This window comes from Gambusia affinis, linkage group LG12 (assembly GCF_019740435.1).
Source record: "Gambusia affinis linkage group LG12, SWU_Gaff_1.0, whole genome shotgun sequence".
Classification (NCBI taxonomy): Eukaryota; Metazoa; Chordata; class Actinopteri; order Cyprinodontiformes; family Poeciliidae; genus Gambusia; species Gambusia affinis.
In genome coordinates this window covers 11,012,294-11,037,785 of record NC_057879.1, presented here as the reverse complement: position 1 = coordinate 11,037,785, position 25,492 = coordinate 11,012,294, and the positions used below count along the sequence as shown (strand labels likewise).

Here is a 25,492-nt window from a genome sequence, read left to right as displayed (position 1 = left end):
TTAAAATTAAAATTTTGAAGTGATTTAGAATTTCCAAGTTCTAAATCACTTCAAGTGCCGCATTCTTCACTCGCCACACTATTATCTTTGCAAGTTTGTAGACAGAGTGAAATGCAAAACTTCTCAAAGAAGGTACAAAACAAATCTTCTTCTTTATATAAGCAGAAATGTCTGTTGATAGACATATGGTCTGTATATACATCACAGTAAAGTGATTGGTAACAACCTCCTTAACTCAGTAGCGCTTCCTGTTAGTTGTACCGCAATTTTTGAAGCAATGTTTTTTTCCTTTCACTTAACATTCCATTATTATGATTGGATATAAAACTCTGTATGCACCAAATCTTTTTAGCAGTGACATTTTTGTGGCTCATCACCATTGAGAAGTGGCGAACTGTTCCACAGTCAGCAGTCCTCCACATGACATGTAAAAAAAAAATCTTTCTTTAAATGTCTTTTGAAACTGTACCTTTCTGAGAATTGTGGGTTTTGCAATAGGTGCCAAATATTGTCACTTGAAATTGTGTGTTATTAATGGGCATCACACACACAGCATAGTGTCAATACATATAGGTTTTCAATATAAAATGCTGAAGTAAAATACATTTTCAATTAGATTCGAATTTATTGTGACGGAGATGAAAAAAAAAGAGAAATTATCAAAAATATTTTACATTTGAACATCTCTTGGATTATCAGTTTCAATGTATCAGTATTTTAATGAGCATTTTTATGTTTTTATGTACAAATTCATATCCAGTCATATGGAAATGGTGTATGTTTTTTTGAAAAAGTATTATTAATTTCACCATTTTATTTCTTTAAACATAAAATGATCTATTTTTGGGACATGTTCAAAATAACCGAACAAACATATGTAGAATTAAATAATAGAGGATTTGATTAAATCCTTGTTAAGGTTTGAGTTTAAAGTCTGGGACTAATTCTGTTGGATGGATTTGCTTGAGAGCTCATTTATGATTTTCTTGTGGGAAAACGAACGGCAGTCTGCACTCACATACAGAGTCGAATCATCCTCCTCCATCTTGTCACACAGAAGAAGCACGCCCCCGTAGGCAGCCGAGACGAGGAGTGAGTCAAAAGATTAGATGGGAAAAAGGAAAATGTTTATAGATATTAGAGATGAGCGTCGGTTTATCTTTGAAATGGCGATTTCACCTGGGATTCATCCAGTAGAAGGTCTTTGATTCGGGGCAGGGTGCGTGATTCACCGCTCTCCGTGCGGCTGAAGTGCACCTGGTACCCCCGTATCTGGCCTTGCCGTAACCGTGGCAACACAGAGCGCCACGTTACCCGGAGCGCTGAGGAGTTGAGGGGCTGAACGTCCACCTGTCGGGGAGCGGCGCCGGGAACTAGCGCAAGCAAATGCGGAGTTAATTTAAAAAGACAAAGTGTCCCAACCGGTAAATAAACCACTAACCAATCAATACCATTTAAGTCTGATCGGCGACACACATTCTTACCATCCTCATGTGTTCTGCACAGCACGGCCGGGCTTCTGGGTCCGGTCCCCTCTGCTGTGGAGGCTGCCAGTGTGATATTGTACCAGCTCCACTTCTCCAGGCCCTCTAACACAATCTGTCTCTGCTGCGCTGTGATGGGAGGCCCATCCACTTCAAAGCCCTGAGTTTCTCCTCCTTCTTCTCCTCCTGTCCCAGAAACCCTTTGGTATTTGAGCTCATAACCTGCCAACTCGCCATTCTGGGCCTCCACCTGAGGCGGCCTCCAGCTCACTCCCAGTGAGGTGGAGCTGACACTCTCGCAGGACACACCTTCAGGTGCAGCTGAGGGCTCTTGGGTGGATAGAGGTAAGGGAGCAAATTGGCAAAGAGTTTAGGATATGAAAAAACAAACAAACAATAAAACAGCAAGAGAGGGAAAAAATAATAAGCAAAAGGATGGGAAGCAAGGGCAAAAAAAGGAAACAATAAGAAATGAAAGTAAACTGAACTGAAATAAAGAACACACACCTTGGAAAAGTATCAATACCCCTTGAATTAAAAAAAATATATATATATTTTTTGTATTTAGTCCATTTACAACAACAAGCTTTAATGTATTTACTGAGATTTACTGTTGTGTGATAAGCCAACACCAAGTAGAGCACAATTGTAAAGTGGAAGGAAAATATACATTGTTTATATATTTCCCCTTTAGTCTTGGGATGGAACCAGTTTTCTGCATTAGTTGTAAGTGTTTTAGGCTAAATCAATATGAATTAGGGTCATTGACCTGCTGGTAGGTGAATCTCCTACTCAGGTTTATGTCATCTACAATCTACAAAAAGTTGACGTCAACATTGCCTTGAAATTTTACAACCCAGCCCGGACCCGTAGACATTGTGTCTGAGCCCAATCCAGAATGACTAAATGACTCCAATTAGAAGCCAGAGCCCAAAGTAAATATTTTAATATTTTAAACTGATAGCAGTTTATAATATTTCCAGTCAGATTTTGCAATCTGCTGGCTTACTAGTGTAATTTCTCTTGCTTTTAGGATTTGTTTGACATCAACCAGCTCCATTTTGATGCTTGTTGCAACCGCTGGACGAGTTGATTGCAATCACTTGGACGTGTGACTGATAGGAGCAGAGCAGGGCGAAGCCACACGTGAGTTAGTTGTTCAGTTGTTGCACTTATTGCAGTCCAACTTCTGCATTTGCTTTCATTACTTCCTCAACCAGGTAAACGACCTACTTCTCTATATACACTAGAATACGTAGCATCACTTTCTACATTGCGCATTCTAGTTTAGTTTTCTCTGTGCTTTGTCTACTGTAGGCTTATTAAAAACACACCAGGAAAGACTAACCCTAATTTCAAGAAAGTAATGTGGACACAAGCCAGCCCAGGTCTGGGTTATAGATCAAAACTCTAATGCACATACCTACACTTAAGGACAATTTAGATGATGTCTTTGGACAGTGGGAGGAAGCTGGAGTACCCAGAGAGAACCTATGCATGCACAGTGAAAGCTCCATGCAGAAAGAGCCCTTCCTGCTGCAAGGCAACAAAAGTGCTACCAAATGCAGCCCATGTGAATACATATTAGTGCCACTAAGTTTTTCAAGTTTTCAGTGATAGGTAAAATCTGTCATTTTCCTTTTACTTCACATTTGTGTACATCATCACATAAAATCCCTACTAATTAAATAAAAGGCTGAAACATGAGGTATGAATACTTTGCAAGGCTTGAAATAAAACAAAAAAGAAAAGGGATGCTGCAGTATAATGTAAAAGCACGTTAGGCTTAGAGGATAATGAAATAAACCTGAGACAAGAGTATTGATCCTAAGTGGACAACTTAATTATATGGAAGAAGATTGCACATCCGATAGCCAACAATTATTTTATCATCTGGCTGTAACTGGTGGCATAAAGGGTTCCAGGTTCATGAATGAAAAAAAGAAAATGAAAACAAAAGATAAATTATCTCCTTTTGAAGTAGTGACACACAGCTTTCCACCCAGAAGCAGACACGCACACACACACACACGCCCACATATATATACACACATTTCCCAACAGCAGCCTCCATGGCAGCGTAATCCCTGAGTCCTTGGGATAATAGAGTGTGGTGAGACTTTCCTGCTCTGACAAGGGGAAGGTCTTAAGGTTTGCAGCAAGGAGATAAAACAAGCTAAAACAATCTTACACAGTGCCAAAATGATTTAGAAGTCAGGTAGGAAAAGAAAGGCACTAAGACAGGAAGTCAGGATGAAATATATTAAAAAAAAGGAAAACATGAAGAACTCTCACACCTTTCCGCCACTACAACAAACATCACTCACCTTAACACACATGCAAAGGCTAAAGCACGGGTGAAGTGTCCAGGCTTGTGCTTGATCTCCGGAGGTGTGCCGCTCAGCTCTGTGTGTGTGTGTGTGTGTGTGTGTGTGTGTGTGTGTGTGTGTGTGTGTGTAACAGTCACAGCTGACAGGTTCAAGTATCTATTCACTCAGCCGTACAGCCACTGTTCTGCTGGCCTCGGGGGACAATCTAGATGTGCACCAAAGCTTGGCGATAACAAAGCACACCTAACCTCCCTGGGAAATGAATTCTACTGCATGAAACAGTCTGCTTATCAAGCACCTTCTTTTCCCTTTATCCAAGATACCCTCCCCTCCCCTAACCTTCTGCTTTGACACCTCTAGTCTACCACCCACTTAGGTCACTTCAGAAGGGGAGTGAACATCACCGTTCTGCTGCGTTATTGTTAAATACTTAAAATAACAAAACTTACCACGTCAGAGGCAACCTAGAGTACTTCATCACCGCTGCTACTTTATGAATTCTTTCCTTGGCTCCATTTCTTGTTTATCGTTTTGTCCTCTTAAGGGCAGAGGGGATTTTGAATGCAGAGCATCAAGATGGATCAGTTTGGAGCCTTATCGGCTATCAGTGTTTGTGTAAAAACATGGTGAAAGAAATAGAGACAAGGGAGAGAATCCAAGTGTTGTGTGTGGTAAAATATAAACTACATGGTACTTACCTGACATCATAACAGGCCAGTGACCGTCCTTTAACACACCAATGGTTGCGAGTCAGTAAGTGGAAGAAAGTTTCAGCCTCTCAAAAATGCATTATACTGTACACTGATAGAGGAAAGGAAATGAAGAGATAGCCAAGAAAAAAAAGTACAAAAACATAATTCTGCTGCTCTGTCTCCATCTGTCGTGTTGTTTTGGCTGTGTGGGGGAAGAGAGGCCGCTCAGCGGAAGATAGACAAAGTTAAAGGTGTACGGATGGATGGGAGGAGGGAGAGACGGACAGATGGGATGAGAAAGGAGACACATGGAGCGATTCTGAGATGGTTTCCAGGTTTTTATCAGGTCAGCAGCTGAGGAAACGGTGACATGTGTGAGCGTGTGATTCGAGAGGCAGAAAACATTTGCCAAGGAGGTAAATATGACACGATTAAAATGTGCAGGAGGCGCTCGTTGCGGTACTTGTGTGAGCATATTACATAAAATGAATAAAACAAGGACATACTGGCTTGGGATGTCCTCTGCACAAGTTCGTTGGTGAACGCGCCGATGCCTTTGTTGGAGATGGCGGCCAGGGAGAAGGAGTACTCGGTGTTCGCTTTCAGGCCGTCGACGGTGTAAGAGTTCCTGGCCCCGAAGGTCAACTTCTCCTGTGAGCAGAGAACAGAGAGGTGAAACCTGCTGAGCGTCAGGGTTAATCTCTTACATTTCCCCCTTTTATCTCACCTCTTTACTTCTGTGATGGTACAAAGTCCACAAAAAAAACAAGTGAGCAAAAAAGCTTACCAAACTGCCAAACTTGACAGGCTTGTAGAGAAGCTCATAGTTGACAATTTTCTCCTTGTTGTGCACGGGCTCCCAGGTCAGCTCAATGCTGGTGTCTGTCACCTTCCCGACTTTAAACTTTCCTGGTTGACCTGGAACTGAGCAGGACCAGACAACACACCCAGTAAGGCCTCAGCCCTTCCAACAAGGGATCTTCCTAATGTAAACACAAACTATGATTATTCTTCTGGCAGTTCAATGTCCTGAAAAGATTCTGCACAACAGGAGACATAGCGGCCTCCACACTCATTAGCACCCATGCTAACGATGTGCAAAGAACTTTAAGAAGATTAATTTTCACCTTGCAAAATGTTGAAGAACGGGAGCCTTTAAATTTTAATTAATTTATTCAGTGGAGAAAAAAAAATTCTAATAATAATCACGGATGGTGCAGTTATTGGCACTTTTAAGAAAACCTATAATATCTAAATGAGGAAAATCAACTGAGTTTAGTATTTTGTACAAAATGCCCGACTACTTTTAAGGTGATTAAAGTGTATGAAAAGACTGTGACGCCGTCTTGTGTTTGTTCTGTTATGTTTTGATTCCTGATGCATTTTGAGTCAAAGTTTTAAGTTTCCTCACATCTCCTGTTTACTGTGCTGTTTTATTTTCATTTGTCTGATCCTTTGGTTTTTAGATTCATTACTTCTCCTTTTTATCCTTTTATTTTGATCAGTCTGGTTGCTTCTGTTCTCTTTAATATCTGCTTTCAATCTCCCTATTCCATAGTTCATTGTTAAAGAATGGCATTTTGAGATCACAGAGTTTCCATAGTGACCCTTGTATACTATTTACATGTAAACCAGTTGTTTTGGAGGCATGTTATGGATAAAAAGAGTATTATGTCTGGCCGTTACATATGCAAATATGCGCAGTTTGCTAAACAATGCCAAGGCTTTAACTTGAACTGATTACTTTGATAAGGTGAGACTTATATTGATCTTTTTTTAAGCCGCAAACGCTGCAGGTGTGTCTGGCATGAAACAAATGATAACTGGTGTGCGGTTGACAAGCTTAGAGTGCAACACATCATGGAAATTTGAAATATCAAAAGATTTTAAATAATAATAATAATAATAATAATAATAATAATAATAATAATAATAATAATAATAATAATAATAATAATAATAATAATAATAATAATAATAATAATAATAATAATAATAATAATAATAATAATGCTGTCCCTGCCAGAAAGCTGTATATCTGTCAACAGTGGATCTTTCAGTAGTAAAATGACATAGAAATGATTCACCAGATTCTAAATTAACCTTCTCCCAGTGGCATGAACTGAAGAGAAAAAGCATAAGAGAGGATCCAGTACTCTGGATGATTTAGAGATATTGTGAGAAAGGGAATGATCAAAGATCCTTCCCACTCTGTTCTCTAACCTTGTGAATGTCATAGAAGCAGAATAAGTCCTGTCCTATTGGCAAAAGTCTGTATTATGAAGTGTTGACATCAGGGACACCAATGAAGTGTGAGGAGTGCTAGGTGAAATGGAGTGTGCATGTAATTTTCATGTTTCCAGCATATGTAGATAGTGGTACATACTAAGCTGACACAATGTCTGGAAAACATTAAATTCTAAAACTATGACTAAAAATTGTAATACCAATATTGGTTATGCTTAACCAACATTTTTCAGACACTGTTCTTTCTTTACCTTCAGCATCCCAGCCACTAAAGATATCAATCAGACTTACAGTATGGACAGTAAGGACAATGACTGTCCATCCAACTGGCCAAATATATGACTGCTAGGCAGAACATGAAATTCTGATCTTTAAACCTCTATTGACAAATCCAGCGTAGTTCTCGCCTATATGTGAAGCACCAGTCAATATATCCACCAATGCAATCTGGGACCTAGGATTGATTATGTTTTTGAAATTGAGGCACTCACCTCCACGCAAAACTTTCACATGTACAGGATCTGAAAAAGGGCCATCGCCTACAGAGGTGAAGGCGAGGACTTGGATGGTGTATGTCTCTGAGGTCACGAGGTTCTGGATGGTTGTAATCACGCTGTCCTGCACGTTGTGTATCTGCCACTCGTTAATGGCTCGGGATGGGTCCATGGTGTAGTACACACGATAGCCTTTCACCTAGAAAGGAACGGAGAGAGCAGCAACTTTATTACAGCTATAACTGAGGCCTCTGCTACAGAATCTGATTTTTAGGTTATCAGGGGCAACATTTTTTTATTTGGTCTAATCCCTCAGTCACTCTACAATGATAATCCATAATACCATGTTTTAACAGAGCCAGACTTTACAACCGCTGGGGTCATCCGGTTTACTTTACAGTGTTCAGTCCAGATGATATGGTGCTTTACTGTGTGCTTAATGCCATTTTTGCAAAGAGATTTTATGCAATGGCCACAGTGAAGAGGAAAATTGACAAAACCAATGAGCTGATTCTGGCCTTTAAGATGTAATCACTGCACCTCCAGCCGTTTGGGACTTTTGGAAACACAGAAGGTAGGTCAGAGTTTATGTAATCTCTCTGCCATGCCGACTCCCTAAACCTCCAGTTCCCCCACCTCCCCTTCGCTTACTCTTTATTATCCATAATCCCCATACGCACTCAATTCAGTCTTGTGCTTTTATGAACCCGCTGTTCAGTTAGGTAGGCTTGAAAAAGGAAATGGGCCTCAAGAGGGAGCACTCACAACTTAGAGTGGACAGTCCAATTACCCTTTCTTTTTTTAGAGAGCAGAGAAAGTAGCAAGAGACTTACGGGACTGAAATCTTTGGCAAGACATGGTCCTCAGAAAGTAAATGAACATGCAAGCTGGACAAAAATGCCCAATAAAAATGTAATAAAAATGTATCAATTGTTTTAAAATGCAGCTACCTGCAAAACAGCTTCACAGGTAAGCAAAAGTAAGACTTTTCTATGAAGACCCTCTTCAAATGGTGTAGTATTTTATCCCTATTTTAATCAGGTCGGTTTTCCTTTGTAAGTGTAGCAAATCAATACCAACAGCACCGGACATTCAAAAAATTGTGAATTAACTTTTATGAAGGTGTCTGCAGGCTTTTCCACATGGATTATTCCTTGAGCCATTGTTATGTATGCTTTATCTTCCATCTGTAACAATGTATGTAGATTACACTGGGATTTCTGTGGATGGTGCCAGTAAAACCCAGGTGATGCATGGTTAGATCAGTGCCACTGAGACTTAATGTGAACCAGTTTGTATGTTTCTCTTAAAGTCACCATGGCTGGCAGTAGAGCCAAATGTTTCTTGTGTCAGTAGCAGAGTACACACACACATATACATATATATATATATATATATATATATATATATACACACACATATATATATATATATATATATACACACATATATACATATATATATTTATATTTAGGTAACATTGTCAGACTTAATCTCTGTCAGTTCAGGTTCATATAAAATTGACATAACCATGGATAAAATAGACTGTATGCAGTCAATAATTCTGTCACACATCATTAACTCTCTAACCAGCTTGCCAAAAGCCAGTGTTATAAATATTAAAGCAGCACTGTTATTTTTCTACTTGAAAAGTACTAGAAACAGGAACTCATATGTAATTTTATTGTCATTTTGACATAGACTAAGTGCTTTAAATAATTCTCAACTGACATATTTACACTGAAGTTGCAACTTGAGACTCTAATACCTTCAAAAATGTATTTAATTTGATAATATCACATAAATAATTATAAAGTACAAAAAACAGTGTGTGAAGTGCTTCAAAGTTCAAAATGCCCACCTGTCCATTGGGCTCCTCTGGTTCCTCCCAGCGCACCATCACCGTGTTCTCAGAGATAACATGGGCCTGCACGTTCCGCGGGGGGCTCGCAGGCGCCTGCTCTCCGGTGCGAGCCTCCACGCGTGCCGACGGCGGCCCCTGTCCGATGCTGTTGAAGGCCGACACCCGTATTTCGTACTCAGTGTTGGGGTAGAGTCCACCGATGCTGTAGCGGGTGGTGGTGATGCTGTCCACCGTCTCATACTTGCTGTCTGGCCCTTTGGCCCGGTACTGAATGATGTAGTAGGACACGGGGTCGGGATTGCCCGAGTCCCAGGTGATGGTGACACTGGTAGCTGTGGTCTCTGTGACGATGGGCATGCCAGGAGGCTTTGGTAAAGCTGTGGATCACAACATCAGCAGACAAACAGGATTATTAGTTATTGCAAACGATTTCGCTGGGTTTACCCCACGCTATATACATTCTGTATCTTTATTATCGCCATGTCTGAAGGCATTATTATACATTTAGTGTTTACAATAGTTTTACAAAGGAAAGCCAATTCTGCTGTTGAAAACTAGTAAGATAATTTTCCAGTGTGCACACAGTTTCTGTTAGTCTTTAGCCTCTAATGGTGTCTTATATTACAGATGAAGAAATCTATAAAATATTTTATTGTAAATTGAAATTAAAACATGCTGAAATTAGTACTAAAATCAGTTTCTGCAGGTCAAAAGAGGTGAAAAAAACAAGCCATAAGATTGTCATTGCTGTAATTCTAAAGTAAATTTAGTCTGAAATTCAAATTCAAACTTCCTTCAATGCTAACAGCTGACAAAGTAGTTTAATGTGCTGACGACACTGAAAATCCACAAGTCCCACAATTAGAAAACATTATTTATACATAACTTGGTGGTATTTTTGGGGTTTGTATTTTGTGGTGAAATCCTCAAAGAACAATGACTCATGCTGCGCTCAGGGTTTAAACTATTTTTAAGCTCTAATGACATGGTTTCTGAAATTTCTCATTTCAGCAGCATCAACTTGCTCGAGCTTGTAGAGCGGATAAATTAGAGCACATTAATTTTTTCAGAAGGGCCTCAGATAGCTTCAAGAAAAAAAAAAAAAACATGAAATTTTCTCGTGCTGTTCTTTGGGATGCAGAAAACGAGAAATCTTTAAATCTCCAAATGTGCAGGATGCGTATTCGACAAATACAACACATTCTAAAACAATGCCTGTTTTTTTTTTAAAAATATTACAAATGGATTCTTACTCTTCACTAAGACCTGAGCAGTGGCCTCAATGATGCCCAGGCTGCTCATGGCCACGCAGGTGTAGTTGGCCGACTCCCGGACGCCGTTGAGCTCCAGCACGTTCCGTCCGATGGGCATCTCGTCCTCCGGGGTCAGGTCCTCCATGCCCAACATCCACTTGACGTAAGGCATGGGCGAACCCACGGCCACGCAGGTGATGTTGACGCTCCCCCCGGGCATGATCTCATGATTGTTGGGTGAGATAGAGAAACGAGGGGGCACGCGGCGCACTGGGAGAGGAAGAGAGCCGGGGTAAAAAGGAAAAAGGGGGTGGGGGGAAGGGTTGGGGGAGGGGGTACAAAGTGTGAGGCAGAGGAGGAGAAAAGAGGGAAGAGGGGGAGCAAGGAGGGGAAAGGTGGGGAAAAAGAATGAGAAAGAAAGAGCAAAGCAAAGAGCAGATCAAGAGAAAAAGTGAGGGAAGAAGAGATAAAAAAGGAAGATAGGGAGAGAGAGAGAGAGAGAGAAAGAGAGAGAGAGAGAGAGAGGAGAGGTAACAGGAAGGGGGAAAATGAACTTCAGGGATTTACAGAAAATTACAAAGGGATATTTCAAGTTTAGTCCCAATTACTTTATGGCACTGATGATTTCAACAAAAAGACACAAATCTTGTGTTAAGCTCAACCGTTCAGAGTGAGCTGCCTACTCAAAATAATATTGTGACAAACTCTTGAGTTTCATTTCAACCAGGACATGACACCTATAGTCAGTTTCTCTTCTCCTGAATAGAATTTGCGCTTCCTTTTTTCTTTCAGCTGCATTGTTCTCGTCTTATCCCCCTCCTTGAAGCCATTCTAAACTTTATCCGGAGACTTCAGAGACAAACTTTACTTGATTGCAATTTCTGTGCCTCGAGGCACTTGTGCAGCAGATGGGGCTGTTTTTAGATCGTGTATATGCATCACTGAGGGGCCGATCAATAGGGCCCTGACTGCTATTTGTGTCCCCCCTCGCTCCCACCCTGATGTGAGGGAGAACAAGCAAAGTAGCAAAGTTATATGCAATGCTACATCTGTCAGAGCTCGCCTGACTACGTATCAGAGGGGAGACGCAGCGAGAGACTGAAGTCATAGGTCACTCGCATGCCTGGGCAACTCAAGAGGAATAAAAAAATGGTGGAGGAACACAAAGAAGAGAACGAAGAACTGAAAGAGGAAGACAGAGAGAAGCAAGACAATACAGAGACAGGCAGAAGTAGAGACACACACAGAAAGAGAGAGAGAGAGGGAGACAGATAGAAAGACAGAGGCAGCTCTGCGTCTCTTCCAGACAATGACAGGCAATGTAGCAAAGGACAGCCACATTGTACAACAAGATACTGTACAATACATAGAATCAATAACTGATAACAGTGTGTCGTCAAAATGAGTTGGAAATGTGGACAGAGAGTGGGTCGAAAGAGTCCGAAAAAGGTGCTGTGATCATTGGAGACATTAAGTAAAGAACACCAAGACAGCATGAAAGAGTGCGAGCAAAAAGAGAGAGAGAGATATGTGAGGTAGTATGTGCATGTTTATAAGTTAATAAACTTATGTACATGAATCTGAAGCTCCTACACATCAGGGCGCGGACAGAATGAAGAGAAAGAAGAGAGAAAAGGAGAAGGGGTAAAAAAGACAGGGGGCAGGAGGGTGGAGATAAAGAGAGGATTAGAGGTGGGGGTTTGCAGGGGGAAGGTGGGAAGAAAAGAGGAGCGAGGAAGAAGAAAACACATGGATCTATTTAAAAACACGGCTATATACCAGAGTCAGGCCCATTCAGAAAGCAGATGCTTCTAAAATAAGGAGAAACAAAATAACCACAAAAAAAAAGATAGAAAAATAAAATGGCTAGGAGAAACTGGATGTTGGAGGAACAGAGAAAAAAAGGGGAGATACCCGAGGGTCACAGCACAGGAAACAAAAACAGAGAGAGAAACAGACAAACGTCTCTGGATGAAAGGAGAGAATGAAAGGGAAGAGCAGAAACAATCTAGAGACTCAGCACTACAGGAAGCCAACAGTACCTTGCAAAGGGAAACGTTTTCCCATTTTGACACACCCTAACAACCGCCAACCTCAATGTTCTTGTAAAGAATAGGCCAACACATAGTAGTACATACTTATGAATTTACAGGTAAATGACACATGGCTTTAAAAATGTTTTACACATAAAAATCTGAAGCATGGCATGTAGATCGAGAGGATAAATGTTGTGACCATTTAGCGAAATTACTCACATTCTGAACGGATAAAGAGTATGTGTGAAAATCAATTTTCAACTTGCCAAAAATTCTCGCTTATCAATTACATTTACAGGGTATGGATTAAGCAGTGCTCTCTGAGATGTTCAAAGCTTTTTTGCTTCAATGGCTAACCCTGTTTTAAACCTCTAAACAACTTTCTCTCTGTCTAGTCTCTGTGTTCCTTCATGATGCTGTTTGTTCTCTGAAAACTGCTCAGGCTTAAACAGAACATCTTGATTTCTGATATCAAATACACACAGGCGGACTCTGCAACTTTGTTGAGTAGGTAACCTCTGAAGACAAGTAGTTGCAATGGGTATTATTTAGGGGCATCCGAGTGAAGGGGGCTGAATCGGTTTTCACAAGACACTTTTCAGACTTTAATTTGTGAAATTTTAGAGACCATTTTCCTTCCGCTACACAAAATCCCAACAAAATGCATTGAAGTTTGTGGTTGCAGTGTGATGAAATATAATAACATTTGCAAGGTACTGTATGCGTTTAAGGAAAAAAAAAGGATATATATATATATATATGACAAAATTAAACAAAACATAAATTAACAGAAAAAAATAATCTTCTAAAACTAAGAATTAATTGAAAAAGTCTAAAATGAAATCCTACAGATTGGCAAATCAAGAGAGTCTAAGCTTATTCTTTTTACTCAAAATCTAAAATCAAACACATAGAAGGATTAATAAATACTCATAAACTTGCTGCATAACCGCCAGTCCTTAATGAGTAACATCATTACATGGATTCTTCATAGGCCACATCCCCCTACTTCAAAGAAGCTAGAGACAGTTGGGCAAAAGTTAATAGTTTTCCATAATTCCAACAAATTTACAAAAAAAAAAAAAAAAAAAAAAGTCAGCTCTTGCTGTGAATTCACTACTATTCCATGAAAAGTAAACGTAATTCATGTCTTACAAAAAAAGTGGAAAATAATCAGAAAAAAAACCCAGAATTGGATACAAGTTGAAGAGAAGAAAGAGACAAAGAGACAAGAACAGATAGATCTGTTAGAAAACAGACATGATTGTGCAGGCATCTCCTCGTCTGAGCATGCTGGAGACAGACAAGCAGACCGACAGACAGGCAGCCCCGTGCATAACACAAACACAGCAGGTGCAATGCAGCATGACAAAATGAGTTTTGATCTAGAAACAAGGGGGAAAAAAAACAAACAAAAGAAACGTGTCAAACAAAAACAGCAATTTATTAAGCATATTGTGAGTTAATTTGGTAATAATGTGAGCAACAGGATGGAGGTAGTGACTCAAGATGATTTTTGAGAAAGCTTTATATTTTTCTTCTACACAAAACCTAGATTTCATTCAGACTCAAAGAGCTCTGACTAAAGAATCAATTGCAGGAACACAGGTTAGTGCTTAAGAAGAAAGCAAGCTCCTATCCAAGGATAATCCCTTAGTTGCTCACAGTGCCGCTAGCTTTGCCTTAATCGAGCCGGGCCCTTCACACCCCCCCACCCTCCATTTTCCATACATTTTGTAAGAGCTGCGGACCTTCAGTCTTTATTAGAGGAGCTATCATTAGTCCTGTCCTCTGCTGGGAGTCTGCTGGCAACAGCCTGGGAAGGAGTTGGCAGAGTCAGAAGGATTACGGCAGTATCTCTGTGAGCTATACGGCTGACATTTACAGAGAACCATCCTGTCTGACTCAAGGACACAATTTTCATTAACCACTGTAATAAGAGGGAATCATTATATCCCTGAATATATAAAAATGAGAATGGGTATGATTAATATTAAATGCCACTCAATACAGATGTATTAGAGACGCTGATGGAAATAGGAATGGGGGGGCGGGGGGGACAAAACACAAACAACAGGGAAGAGGGGATGGTTTAAGTAAAGGTATTATTGGAATAACACAAGTGAAAGTTTTCCTATTTCTTGACTGCAGTTGTTTGGTTGTAATGAATTAAAAATTGCTTAATACTCATTGCTTATTGATGAAAATTTGATGAAGGAAAAAATAAAACGAAACGTTTTTTCACGCATGGGAACAATATCATTTCACAGATGGAGAGGCCTGAGTCATCTCCCACCAGAAACAATTTATTGGCTAAATGAAAATAAGCTCCAATGTACATTTTCTAGAGGTATGAATAATTTTGAGCTTAATTGTCTGTCAATTTTAAATATGTCTAAAAAAATATTTGAGTTGAAAACCATGAAAGGTTTTAGTTTGCAGCAACTACCATTCTAACTAAAGAAGTGAATTGTAATTATACTTTTTAAACTGTCAAAATATTATTACTGGTGTGTGATTAATATTGCAAATTTTAAGTGAAAATACTGGATGTGTTATAATGTAAATGAAGTAAGATGCATATTAAATCAGATGGAAGATATGTGCCCTGCAGATTTTTTTGTGCTAAAACTTAGAAGCCACCTGCAAAAGTTATGATGTCATCATGAAAAAACTAAATAAACACTTTAACAGACAGTTAAAAGGTGTTTGTATTTGCAAAAATGAAAAAAAAAGGTGAAAATGTTTAAAATAAATATGTTAACACATTCAGGTGTACATGGTGTGAAATCCCTCTAAATGTCTCAAAAATATGAGGAATGCCATTAATATTACATGAAAACAATTTTTTTGGGGTGTGAAGGAAATGACATTTTACATTGAATGGAATTTTGTTTTTATCATATTCACAGTCAGTAGGCGCTTTCATAAATAGTGAAATAGTACAACCTTACAAAATATTTATAAAAGTACACCTGACGAAATATTAATCACTCATCAATGAACATTTTCAGCACAAAAACTAGTCCACTCCATAGTTTTAGAGCACAGCTAGCTGCAGCTCAACCAGCAACCACATGGGGGCAGACCTGAGCGTAGAGCTAAACTCGCTAAACCGCAGAACAACTCTTTATGAAAGCGTCTGTTTGTGAAATTGGAACAAGAATTGCACAATATAATGAATCAGAGTAGACGTAATAACAATGTTCACAATCTTGCAGTGACAAAGGACTTCTAGGTCACAATATCGATAAGTGGTAACTTTGCTTCATAGTGACGTATGTATCTGTGACACAGACCAGTGCAAGCATTGCAATAATGGAAGCAAAAGTGAGTCGTGACTAAAAGAATGCGAATTAATCACAATCTATTTCAGAACCGCAATATTCAACAACAACATCACAATGTCCTGTGTTCCTGATACTGTGCAGCACTAACTGGAGCCAAAAAGACAGCCTGCTGTAAGGAAAATATCAACAAGGCATATCAAAACAGAAAAGAATCAAGCTAATATTAACCTAACCTGTACAGAGATATTCCTGTGCAAAAGACTCAGTAGAGAAAAATGCATGCTTTTGAACGCACATGTGCCAGGTAGCATTGTTCTTTAAAAATGAATAATAAATCTTTTAAAGTAAGTGTTGCTAGAAGTTTTGGAAGTGGATAAAACTGTTCAGGTATTTCAGATTGAAAAAATGCAACAACAAAAAAGATAAAATAAAAAATAGCGAGAATTTTAATTTGTATCCTATTTCAGTACAGACCATAACACTTTACACAATTGATAGGCTTTTAAGAGCTTTAAAAAACATAATAAGTTATGTTTCCATTTAGTATTGAGCATATGATCATATTTGAAATTGTGTTTAGTTTATAAAAGGTAAAATGTTACAAAATTAAAAATCAAGGTTACAAAAGAAATAAAATAGATAAATGAATACATTTAACAGATTTAGGTAACTTAAACGCAGAGAGCATCTTTATACATTTTCTTTATTATAAATGTATAAAGAATAGTGAAAAGGATTACTTTCCTGACAGTCATCTATATCCAGCCATTCAAATACATGCTTGCTTTGAATTTATTTAGAATGTGATAGATAAATAAATATGGGTAATAAAAAGTCAAAGAAGATATAAAAACCCTGTACAAGGTGTGTAAAAGCTAAATTAAACACCTTCTTGTAGCTCTCAGAAGTAAGTTGGGTAATTAGGAACAGGTCTATAAAATTTATTAGAAAAAGAGCAGAACCAATAAACTAAACAGAGCGCTTGGTTGTACAGTTGTCAAACACTGTGTGGGTAAGCAAGTAAACACTTTGAAAATGTTTAATGTATTATTTTATTTTCTCACAGTACAATCGCAAAACATTAAGGGGTTTTCACCATTTAACGTGTGTGACGTTAATAGGTTCAGAGCATCTGGAGAAAATCTCTCTGTCTGCAGGCTGCAAACCAACACTGATAACAGGCCCTCAGACAGCGCTCTACTAAAAAGCACATGTTATTCTGCTTGTAGAGATTACTACGTGGCCAAAATGGAGAAAAAAAAATGTTTCAGATGAATCTTAAAATGTATTTATAGCATTTATCTTGAAAATCGCCCCAAGCTATGAAATAACAGCCCCATCCGGCTTATTATCAGAAGACTGATCAACAATCAGCATCTGATGTCATGGCAAAATGAAAGCATTGCCTTTTTCAACGGTATCGGTTTATCATTCTAAAGTGAAAACTAGAGTGAACAAAACAAGGCACTGCAGATTCACAATGCTATATTTATCTAAACAAAGATAAAGCCAAAATGAAAAAAAACTGTAAAAGATTAAATACATCCCTAAAGCCCTTTATGCCACATGGTGACTTCCAAAAATATTTATACAAATTGAGGTTTTTATGTTTTGCCACATTATAGCCACAAACGTCAAGGCAGTGTACTTGGATGTGATGTAAAAGACCAACACAAAGTAGTGCAAAGAAGTGAAAAGGAAAAAAAAAATGGAGATAGTTTTCAGATATTTTTGTTTGTGGTGTGCATTTGTATGTAGCTTTCCAAACATCTTTGAAGAACAACCTTCACTGCAGTACAGCTACGGCTCTGAGGATACGACTCTACCAGCATTTGCACATCTAGAGACTAAAATGTGGGTCTCCTCTTGTTTATAAAAATGCTCCAGCTAAGTCAGATGGGGTGGAGAGTCTTCATGAATATTAATTCTCAAGTCTTCCCACACAATCACAACTGAATTTAGCTTTGGACTTTGACTGGGCCATTCTCGCACATGAATAAACTTTGAGATAAATCCTTCCTTTGAAGCTGTTTGTTTTGTGTTGTATTCCTGCTGGAAGGGGAACCTCTGCCACAGTCTCATGTCTTTTAAGTTTTTTTTTTCCCACAAGATTGCCTTGTATTTAGCACCATCTATCTTCCTCCCGGATTAAGAAGAAAAGGATGATGCTGCCGACATCATGTCTCATTGGGTATGGTGTGTTCAGGTTGGTACGTGCTATTCGTTTTTTATCATACCTATAGAGTTTTTCATTCAAGTCATAAAATTATATATTGGACTCACTATTTGTAGCCAACTTTTGTCGTTTGCTCATCCATAGAGGACTGATTTGTGTAACGCCAAATTCTTTGCCAGATTTTCCAACTCGAGTTACTAGATACTTAATGTATCGCATAAATAAATTTTTTAGAGTGACAAAAATGTGGAAAGGTTCAGAAAGTGTAACTGCTTTTGCAATGCATTCTCAAAAAACTAGAATATAAATGTGTACTTTTCGTATGCCATGAATTTAAGATCTCCTCAGAATATTTTTTGAAATGGGTGCAGATATATATATATATATATATATATATATACGTAATATATTTTTTTAATTTATTTTTTATTTTTCACTTTTAACAACATATTAAGTTTTGCTAAGTAGAGCACTCATTAGTAAATCCTGCCATCATATTTTTATTTTAAACAGTTTAAGTATTGTTTTAAACCTGTTAGAGAACCAGATCTAGAATGATTCACTGTAAGAACTTCCCACATGGAATACTCTGTACGCACAGCTCTGCAGTACAGCAGAGTGGTCAGAAATGTTTAAACTTTACTCTTGCAGCAGTTTCAAATATGCAGCACTCGAGTTAGGTTTATTCCCTTGCACATCTTGTGTTCATGTTATGGATTTAGCCCCGAAGTACCAACTGGCACTGACCAACCAAACATAAAACTTCGGAACAAAAAGGGGGCATGTAGAAGCTTTTCAGCGAGTGCAACATTCCCAGTCAGTGCAACAACTGGAGGAGATGTGATGACATGGGAGAAGGGACACAAAGGTACAAAAAAAAAGAAAAAGAAACCACACAAAACAAAAGGGCAAAAACCCCAAAACAAAACAGCTGCAATACACGACAAGGCTGCAGGTTCAGTAATATCACAATCCGAGCATATCACTAGGCGTGAACACACATTGCGCCATGCTCCTGTGTCAGTCCGTCAGTCAACACCCATGCAAGCGGTGCTCCTTTCTCTTTCTCTCTCACTCCTTCCATGCAAACATTGCCTCTTTTTAATCTTCCAATTCTTGGGTCTCCATGACAACAAGATCATACCATGCAGAAAACATTGATCGGGGAGTGAAGGCAATACCAAGGGTTCCGCACACAAGGCCTCACAATGCAGTCAAGGCACTCTGCTGCATGGGCGGACCGCTTCGTCATCTTCGCAGCAGCTTTGCTCTCCTCATTTTTGGAAACACGGTTTAAATGTCTCACTTTTAAAGCTAATATTTTTTTCTTTTTTCTTTTTTCTTGGTTCCTGCTGTTTCAATAAGTGACGCTTTCTGAAACAAAGGAGTAACAAAAGCAAAGAAAAGAGCGCACCAACCTTCTCGAAGCTCTGAGGGATGGAAGGGGGTTGATGCAGAACACAATGACGTGGGGGGGGGAGAGAGAGAACGAGGAAACACAGAGAGAATAAAAACGGCCAGCGCAAAGCCACTCTCGCCTCACCACCTGCACGAACCTCACACCACACACACATACAGTGTTCTGATAGGCCACGTTAACAAAGAACCTGAGCTTTTGAATCAGAACATCGGGCGCCGTTTGTGAGCCTACGGGACACCAGCACCCAGGTAGAGTTTGCATTCAGTTCGTTGAGAGAGATTGGGAACGTTCAGCCAATCTTTATTGATTTCGCCATTAAAATCAAAGCACAGTGCCTTCCAAAATTAGTCACGGCTCAAACCTTTCACATTGTTTACAACCACAAACAGAAATGTCAAGAAAAAAAACATTCCCACAGCATTATGCTGCCATGACTAAGTTTCAGTGACGTAGCAGGGATAGTTTTTGCCCCACGTCTTCCATGTTGGCCATTTTCTTTCACGCGTTTATGTCCCCTAAATGAACCCTCCTCTGGAACAAGCAGTTCCCCTCCCAAACAGGTGGTGGCAGAAGTAATAATATCAATGTAGACATATGTTTATTAATTCAGCAATATCTTCAATACAAATGTGTTCTGTCCTTATTGAATTATTGTAAAAGCAAATTGGCTCTGGTGCCAATCAGTTGTTGGCCACCCTGAGCAACTCAGCCCCCCCAACTTGAAGAAAAATGTTCTGCCTGGTTAATGCTCTCCTTGCTGGCCTGTCCGTTGATGCATTAAAATGCTATCAGTGAGATATTTGAAGCGAAAGTTCCTCAGTCTTAAGGATCCTATTTGCCCACTAATGTTCTTTCAGAAAACCTCTGATGCCTTCATAGGTCAGCTAATTTTATCTTGAATTTAAATTAAACACAGGTGAACTGAATTCTTAACCAACCAGCTTAAGGCTGAACTACATTTTTTCTAGAGGTATCAGAGTAAAGCCGGCCGAACACAAATAAATGTTTATATGTTCATTTGTTAAGCACTCATTTAAAAAGCAGGCATTTACAATTATGTGTTGGTTTACTACAAAAAAATACGTCGCCATTTGTGGTTGTAATATAACAAAATCTGCAAAGGCTTGAGGTATGTGAATATTTTAGCAAGGCACTGTATTTTCTCTGTATCTGCCTTCTAGTATAGAAACCAGTTTAGTAGTAAGATCAGAGATATTTCCATGCAGTTAAACTGAGGCATGGGCTCACTTTGAGTCTTCTTTACTGTACGACATCACACCAAGGTTTAAGGTGGAATGTGGTTGTGAAAAATACCAAAAAAAGAACAGGGTCAACATATATTATAGACAATGGATGGGTTAGTAATACTCGTTTAACAACACAGTCATGGAAAAGAGGTAGCTTTGTTAACAAGAGAACCTTAACCCAGGCTTAGATGTGCTTTTTTTTTTTTTCCTTTTGTCTGTCCACATGTGTGTAGAGGTGTTTCGTGTTCGGGTCCTACCTCGCACATAAAGGTTTGCTGGGGAGGAATAGCGCACGCCTTGGGAGTTGTTTGCCACGCACTCGTACTTCCCTTGGTCCGTCTCCTCGCTGTTTTCGATCTGCAATGCTCCTGCACGTGGACAAGAGAAGGTTTGCTTGTGTTTGTGCAGAAAAAGACATGCGCCTTTATTTTTTTTCATTATTACATTTGAGACATCTGTGTGCTAGATGCATCTTCCTGTTCCAGTTTGACCCCTGGGGTAGCCTCACCACCTGTTGCTTCAGCAACCTATACAGTGTTGCTTTGATGTTATTTCTGAGGCTCGGTCTGAATGGGTTGCACTCTCCTGATGAATTGTGTGGTTTTTTTGGGTTTTTTTTTCCTTTACCACTGTTCCCCCTCCGTTTTTAAACAAATAGCATGTTCATAGTTGAAAGACTCCTTGCAAAAAAGTTGGCAAGAGAAAAACAACTGACTTTTTGTAAACTCGGATGACACTTCGTGTACCTCAGTTTCAGCTGGTGATTCCTCTCCTGCTGTCATAAAAAAAAACACAGCCTTTTGCGTTCTTGGCAGTAAACTGACAGCAGCTTTACCCTGAGGAAACAACCCAACGACGCTCTTTAGCTCTTTACTTCTTCAATCTTCATCCTCCCACCTAAAATCCGCCACGATAAACAGTGTCTCCCTAAACATGCTATAATTACACACTCCACTCATCAGATATTCTTCGGCTTCAAAGGCTGCTATTCTCACCCATACAGTTTTACATATATATATATATTTATATTTTCATTTTTGAGCAAACAGCCTTTTGAATTACTAGCAGAGACCTTTTTTAAATTTAGTTTTGCTCCTTCTGTCTGCTGTGTCACAATCATGTCAGTGCAAACTGACTTTGACATGAAGAAGCCTGAGGAGGAAGCACACACCCAACTATGAGACTCTGCAGCACTGCATGGAGAGCAGAGGAGAGGCATTGTAATAGACATGCCTTTTTTAAAGTGCTGGAAACAAAAACATACTGTACACACGTGCGTTGAGATGCAGGCTCGTGCACCCGCACATGTACACGCAACAGATCTGTCCATGTAGTGTCTTTTTTTTATTTATCAGATTGTCTCATAAAAGGCCTCTGGCTTGTAAAGATGTAAAGGGAGATACAGAGATAGCATACGCAGGGTTTTCACATACAAGCAGTGCTGGATTAAAAAAAAAGAAGCACAAACTCATTTTCGCAACAAATTGCGCACCATTGTGAAAAATGTTCAAACAAAAATCCCTGCAATCAAAAATAAAATACAAAAGTTGTATCTGGAATGCTTTATTTCCAACATCATTCTTATATGTTATAAGATGGGACATCTTATAACATTTAAAGTAAGAGATTTATTTGAATGCCTTTGTCATATTAACTACAAAAAGTTAATGGAAATTGCTCAAGAAGAGGTCGATATTTCAGAGCAGTCATACATCCAGTACAGCAGAAAGACAACAAGGGGGCACAATTACTTAAAAGGTAATATGATTCTTAAAAACGCTGAGGTCTTGTATATTAACTGTACTCTAGTTTTCCATTTTATCCACGTTTGAACTCGTTTTCCATCTTTAAAGAAGACTTTATGAGCTGTATTTCTGCAGTATGACTGCATATCTTCTTCTCTACTGGATCCTGAAAACACAGTGGGAAATGATCGGCTTTGAATTAAAGACCAGACTGGGCTGCCTTGTGCATTAAAAGTTGAAACAGCTTCAGTGAGAAACTGTTTATCAGCACTTCTGTCATATTAAATCTCTTGCATACACACAACATACTTGGTCCCGTTCAACTGTGATCAGTGTTGCTGTGATGCTTGTGTGCACAAATTACATAGAAATATATTCTCACTGGCACAATGGTGTTATACAGGGTAGAGAGGGAGGTTTGATTCCCCTGATGAATGAGGTAAAATGATGGGATCGGGTGAATTCCTATGTTTTTATGTATATGTATGTTATCTATACGTATTTATACAAACGATAAACATTTCGATAAGTTTGGAGGGACTGTATTTCAAATTCAGATTTCTCTAAAAGATTCAGTGGAAGAGCAGGTGCAGCACATGCAGAGGCTATTGTCCTGATGAGCCTGCGCTTCCCCTCTCTCTGCCCTTCACCCTGTCAATCTACTAATGAATAAAGGCCACTAGCGCTACGAGGTCTTCAAAATGTGAAAATAAAAAAATGACCCTAAAATATGGAAGCTATAACTCACAAATGGTAATACATGGCTTTATTCCTAGAGTTGCAGTGAAAAGTGTTAATGCTAATATCACTTTGAGGATCTGATTAACTGACAGCTTTGCAACAAAATAGGGTAGACAGCATGCAACAATCGCAGCTCATTTCAAGTTAAATGTGGTTCTGGAATCACTTTGATCAACATGGACTAAAAATGTGTTTTAATAATAAAGTGTTATTAGTAGGCAACAAGACATCGGACTGCTGTCTGGAAATTGACAGTATTTTCGGATGTTGTTTGGGGGAAAAAGCTCCACGTTCAGAAGGCACTGCTTCACCGAGACGCTGTGATTTTAGCATGTTCTTCTTGACCTCACGGTTCTGTACCTGCATTAAATGCAAAGAGCGTCTCAGTGTCCGATGAACCAAGTGCTCAGGTGATATATTCCATATCAGAATTTATGTATACGGAAAAGATCAAGTAGCAGAAGCAGCACAATGCTATCCGCCATTTTTTTTTTCCCGCTGAAGTCAAGCAAATCTCGCAGCCGTGCGTTTTGTGCATGTGAGCTTTCATACCTGCAGAGTACTTCTCATCTCCGCGGGGGTTGTTTCTGCAAAGTCCCACTCTGAGACCTGGTTTCACAAAGTGCCAGTGTCAGAGACTGATATCTGGTGACATGTGAACGAGCGGCTGGATCCTTTCACAGAAGAACAGCTCAGCGTAAACAGGGCCTAACGCACGTGCGCCTTCTTTCATCCAGTCAGAAAAGGCTGTTTTATAACAGCGTGTGTGCATTAGTGACTTCAATCACATCATTATATCAATGAACTGTTTCAGCATTAAGCATGCTCTTTAATCAAAACATTTTCACCTCAGACCTTTCAAAGGTGTTAAAAGGTAGTTTGCTCTTCTTTTTTTTTCCATTTGCATTTACAAACCAGTTGGGACCTTAAATACACACTCCCACTGTTCTATTCATACTTTGACCAGGATCTGCTGTGGGGGAGATTTCCATACATTGCTAAGTAATTGGTGTAATGTTTCGGTGAAGCTTTGTAGAGGTGTAAATAATGCCAAGCGTTGTATTTGTGCTTGTCAACCTTTGTATGTGTCATTTTGTGGAACTGTCAACAGTAACAAAACTACCTGAGATGGTAGTCACCTCAGAAGGGAAACATATCTTTACATCCTCCAACCGCCAGAACGTTTATTAACTCTCTAAGAGGGATCTGACATCCATAATGAGAAAACCTTACAGCAATCTACCCAAGCAATGTTTTCATTCAGCAGACAAAGAAAATACAATGCTGCCTTTCAAATTGGATATTATGGTTAAAAGGTAAAAGGTAGAAATCATGTTTGCACCAAGAAACAAGCTAAAGACCAGGATATGACGATTACTGATCGACGCTGACCACTAACCAGATAACCACAATCCATAATATCTGAAATTTTTCAAATGTGTGAAAGCACAATGCCTAATTTCATCTTTGACAAACAGATTCGGAAAGTTGTGCAATCCTTTTTTAAACTGCGGCTTACAAAAAGTGAAATAATTTTTGTCTATTAAAAGCTTTAAAGAGGTGATCAAGGTTCTAACTTATTTGTTGAGCCTTTTATTTAGGCTGCAAAACAGAGAAAGAGAGAGATCAAGACTGAAAGCTGTTAACATGTCACTGCTTCATCTTGTTCATATTGTTTTTGCAATAATTTATTATGTTATTGCCATTATATAGCACTGTAAAATGCATTGTAAATACATTTTATTATTATTATTATTATTATTATTATTATTATTATTATTATTATTATTATTATTATTATTATTATTATTATTATTATTATTATTATTATCTTTTAATTTAGTTTTCAGCCTCTGTCATAGAGTATTCTGGATTCATCTCTGTTGTAAAATAATAAACTACAGATAAACAGCAACAGTTTTCTCACACTCAAACACAGTATAATGACACCTAATGACAAGAAGAATGAAAAAAATATTGAAATGCTTTTCCTATGCAATGTTTTATAGCAGTTCTTAAAAGGAAACATAGTTGACTAGAATCTATACCAGCAGGTGAAGGTTTCTACCACAGTTGGCCGATTGGAAATCAGTCCCTTTTGATTCATGCAAAATACAACAATGACTAGCATATGAGAAATCATAAACATCAAGGTTTTGTCAGATTAAAATAACAAAAGTTTAGTTTGTCTCTCTAATTTCAAACATACGTGTGTGCTTTTCGCATCTGAGTGTGTTTAGGGAGCCCAAGCAGTGCGAGCTGAGCCTGTCATCCATCTGCTTCTGTCTTCTGCAGTTACATGAAAGGAAAACAGGTCGTGCTCACCCCCCTCTCCCCTCTGTTTGCCTTCTCTCATTTCTCTGTGGTACAAGGCAGAGTTAGGAAAGAAACAGGAATAAATTAACCGCTCTACAAACCAAACCTTTTCTCCTGAAAGCACCAGGGGCAAGACGGGAAGCAAGAGGATGTCAAG

At 38.9% G+C, this 25,492-nt stretch overlaps 1 protein-coding gene across 1 annotated transcript in view; it reads right to left on the bottom strand.

Annotated features, from left to right (window-relative positions):
* The window catches only part of LOC122841372 (receptor-type tyrosine-protein phosphatase S-like), a 72,881-nt gene that overhangs the window by 22,487 nt on the left and 24,902 nt on the right, over nt 1–25,492 (bottom strand). Inside the window, exons 5-16 of the mRNA XM_044134644.1 lie at nt 23,572–23,628; nt 20,791–20,901; nt 19,285–19,296; nt 11,939–11,953; nt 10,365–10,634; nt 9,109–9,488; nt 7,245–7,446; nt 5,294–5,430; nt 5,013–5,157; nt 1,485–1,814; nt 1,180–1,373; nt 1,019–1,045 (exon numbers count right to left, since the gene is read on the bottom strand). Coding sequence (XP_043990579.1) covers nt 1,019–1,045; nt 1,180–1,373; nt 1,485–1,814; nt 5,013–5,157; nt 5,294–5,430; nt 7,245–7,446; nt 9,109–9,488; nt 10,365–10,634; nt 11,939–11,953; nt 19,285–19,296; nt 20,791–20,901; nt 23,572–23,628 — 1,880 coding nt within the window. The remainder of the gene's footprint in view (nt 1–1,018; nt 1,046–1,179; nt 1,374–1,484; nt 1,815–5,012; nt 5,158–5,293; nt 5,431–7,244; nt 7,447–9,108; nt 9,489–10,364; nt 10,635–11,938; nt 11,954–19,284; nt 19,297–20,790; nt 20,902–23,571; nt 23,629–25,492) is intronic.